Source organism: Contarinia nasturtii, unplaced genomic scaffold, assembly GCF_009176525.2.
Source record: "Contarinia nasturtii isolate CC-2019 unplaced genomic scaffold, AAFC_CNas_1.1 Cnas_scaffold_187, whole genome shotgun sequence".
Taxonomy (NCBI): Eukaryota; Metazoa; Arthropoda; class Insecta; order Diptera; family Cecidomyiidae; genus Contarinia; species Contarinia nasturtii.
In genome coordinates this window covers 3,295,258-3,298,733 of record NW_022197544.1, presented here as the reverse complement: position 1 = coordinate 3,298,733, position 3,476 = coordinate 3,295,258, and the positions used below count along the sequence as shown (strand labels likewise).

The window sequence follows — 3,476 nt, the reverse complement described above, 5'->3', positions numbered from 1 at the left end:
ATTTATTCCCAAGTCCTATGGATAAAATCAATCAAATTCACATTTATATCGAAGTACTATGGATAAAATCAATTAAATTCACATTTAATCCCAAGTCCTATGGATAAAATCACATTTATTTCGAAAATGTGATATTTGTTGTTTCGAAATGTCAAAAAATGTTGTATTGGTTTATTTTCAAAATGCACAGAAGTTGTCAAGAAAAAATTAATTATATAAAGCACTCAATGGCCGCCATTGAATGGCGACACAAGCCCAAGTGTCCAAAAACAGAATTCGCATCGAATCTGACAGAATGAACATTGTTGAACATTGCTGATACGGATGAGCGATTGAAGACTTCGCATTTGGTCGGAAATTTGGTGAAAAGGAGTCGAAGGTAGCTGTTGGTGAACACTGCTTCATAATTGAATGGATGGGAAATTCAGCTGCAACAATCGTATACCATTTTTACCACAATAGCCTAGGCAATAGATCATTCCATAGAAACGTAATTGAAAATTGGATGATTGAGCATATAAAGAATATTTGATTAGCAATATTTCATGATCGGTGTAAAATTTGGCCCCAAAATGAGAGAAATGAGCAACCAATGAGCAACCAATGAGAAACATGTCAATTTTATCAAAAAATTCAATTTGTTTTTCAAATATTACTAGCCGAGTGAGCGGTGCTTATATTATCGAATATCGATTGATTTTAACATAGGAGTTTTCGGTAAGCTCATCAAATCGCGTTCTTATCATTATATTTTTGTATTGCCAATATAGCTTTCCTGGAATTCGAAACTACTTCATTATGAAATTCCAAGCGGAACAATAATAACAGTTCATTAAAATCAAATTGTACTGCACACACCAATCGGTAGAAATATTAGTAGTCAATACCATTGAAATTTCATGACAAAATGCAGAAGCTCACGCACCAATTCTTAAAAGTATTCATTTTTTTGGGAAAAATGTTCAAATACAAACCAATTTCATCAGTTAATTGCAGAGTTCAAATATTCAATAAATCAATGTCGGTATACGAATTTTTCTAATTGTTTGTTTTCGCACACATTTTAAACAGGAATGGGAACTTAAGTCAATAAAATGCATTTGTGATGAAAGCTGATCCCATTTTTCCGTTGAAGGTTGATAAATTTACTCGTGAGAGTGATTAACTATGTTATTCAATTGTAACATATGCTCGTGGTGCAATATTTGTTTTAAAATTGGATGGGAAAGGTGTCATTTGTTGTGCACAAGCAGACACGCAAGCGAATATCCAAAATCGCTTAAATACTTAACTATGTAAACGATAACTTTCAGTTATTCATCAACTATCCTGTTCAAAATCAAGTGTCTTTTAAGCATCAAATGCAAAATTTGTGTTAAAATTAAAGAAATATTTGACTTTAATAAAAATGGAGCCACATCAAAAAATGCATTATATGTTTCATAATTTGCTTCGTCAGTACTTCAAAATTATTGGTCATGACATATTTCGGGAGGGCGAGTTTAAACCGTATTCAATCACTTATGTGATATATTTTCTTGTGTCCTTATTTTTCGTGGGTGCATATAAAACTCTACGGTACTATGATATACATACAGTGCTTGAAATGATTGCTTTCTTTGGAGTAGCAGTTGAGGTAATTTCATTAAATTCATTCAGTCGTAATTCGATTAAATTTTTTTGTTTTTTGTGTGCATTCAAAAAGTTGATGATAAAAATGTACTCCGCAAATCACGGCCAGATTTTGGTGGAAGCTATGAACAAATTTATTGATATATATGCAGTGAATGCAAAAAGCGAATCGCGTATTCGTCAACGACTTCTACAAAGATATTCCTTCTACACTGAAGTGGTGTTGAGAGGTGGAACTCTACTGTATTGCATTGCTGGTGGCTTTTATTTCGTTATACCGATGTATTCGTACTATTTTCTCGGCGATATAGTTTCATTGCTCCCGTTGTATTTTCCTTATATGGATGAGACGACTACGATCGGATATATTGAAATGAGTGCAATCCATACAGTGTTCATTATTCTTGCAGTAATTGGAAGCGCTTGTACGGATTTCATGTTCATTATGCTTATCGTGAATGTTCCCGTTCTTTCGAACATTTTCAACGAAAATTTAAGTGAACTCAACGAAATGTTGAGAGAAGAAGATATGAACATGTTGTTCGTTAAAGCTAAATTAAGAAACATTTTGCTGATGCACCGCGAATTTTGCGAGTATGTATACGTTGAATCCTATTTTATTTAATCTACAATGAATATAGATTAACGAAATATTGATTGTAATGATGATGACATAGTGCTAAGCCATAAATGTGTGTTTTTAATCAAATGAAAGTTCCGTTAATCACATAGATTCTTCATAGGCTCTTTATAAAAACATTTCAAAATATATTTTTTTCATCAGTACTTAAATGTTGTCTTTTCAGTGTGATTGATGTTTTGGATGTGGCATTCTTCAATATTTGCTTTGTTCAAATTTCTTCAGCTGCAATTTCTGCCGCCATTGAACTGTTCATTTGTTTGAAGGTGATTTTGTTTTAGATGCTCAGTATCTTTGATAATGATTATTAAAATCGCAATAACTGTTCAGTTTTAATGAAAAAATTAATTCCCCAAATATTCTTGAGTAGATTCAATTCTTTCCTGCCATTGGTCTGGCTGTTAGTCTCCTCGGTCAAATTGTTGGCTTCTCAGCTGTTGGAACTGTCGTCGAAATATGCGTAAGTGGTTTCAAAACTTGCTACAGTTCGTCGTGCTTCTATTTGTATCATTTAGTTCTGGTCAATACGAGGGCATTAATTATATCCTCTGAATTCATCCAGTAATGAGTCCAGTCGTTTTGTCTTTTTATGAATTTGAACTGATACAAAACCAACAATGTTTTGATTGAATTTAATTTATAAATGGCCATTGAAATTTCGTTTTTCTTTTAGAACTCTCAAGTGTATGATAGTATCATTGAAGGAGACTGGTTTTCATTATCACGCAGCGATCAACAAGTATATATGTTTTTAATGAAAAATGCTCAAACATCAAAGGCCCTAACAGTTAGAAGCATTGCCCCACTTAATATGCAAACATGTGTAGCGATTTTGAAAACAATCTACTCTTATCTTATGATTTTGTACACCTTTTTTTAGATGAAACATTGAAATACCACAATTTTTAATAGATTAAGAGTTCTTTTTTGCACTTATTTAGCTTCGGATAAATAAAATAAGACTTTGCTTCTAATTCGTTGAAAAGATGATTCAAGCTTTGGAGAGTATTTTCGGTGTTATATTTATATTTTTGGGCACTTAGCCAACATAATGGTATAAATTTAGGATTGCATTACCAATAAATAAATATATATGTTTTAACAATGAATGTTGTTAATTTTAATGTTTCAAAAAAGTAAACTACACAAAAATAGTGTTTTTTTTTCGAACATTCCAACATCCGAACATGCTCGGCGTTCGATC

At 32.2% G+C, this 3,476-nt stretch overlaps 1 protein-coding gene across 1 annotated transcript; it reads left to right on the top strand.

The window, feature by feature from the left end:
- The first annotated feature begins 2,005 nt into the window (after window positions 1-2,005).
- On the top strand, window positions 2,006-3,166 carry LOC116336772 (putative odorant receptor 83c). The gene is made up of 4 exons (XM_031760891.1): window positions 2,006-2,226; window positions 2,439-2,538; window positions 2,643-2,732; window positions 2,946-3,166. The coding sequence occupies exons 1-4, from the start codon at window positions 2,006-2,008 to the stop codon at window positions 3,150-3,152; spliced, it is 618 nt and encodes a 205-aa protein (XP_031616751.1). The 3' UTR covers window positions 3,153-3,166.
- The last annotated feature ends 310 nt before the right edge of the window (window positions 3,167-3,476 follow it).

Coding starts and splice junctions, on each gene's coding strand:
- LOC116336772 (XM_031760891.1), top strand. CDS start 2,006: ATGAGTGCAATCCATACAGTGTTCATTATTCTTGCAGTAATTGGAAGC. Junction 2,227..2,438: donor ATGCACCGCGAATTTTGCGA/GTATGTATACGT, acceptor TTGTCTTTTCAG/TGTGATTGATGTTTTGGATG. Junction 2,539..2,642: donor AACTGTTCATTTGTTTGAAG/GTGATTTTGTTT, acceptor ATTCTTGAGTAG/ATTCAATTCTTTCCTGCCAT.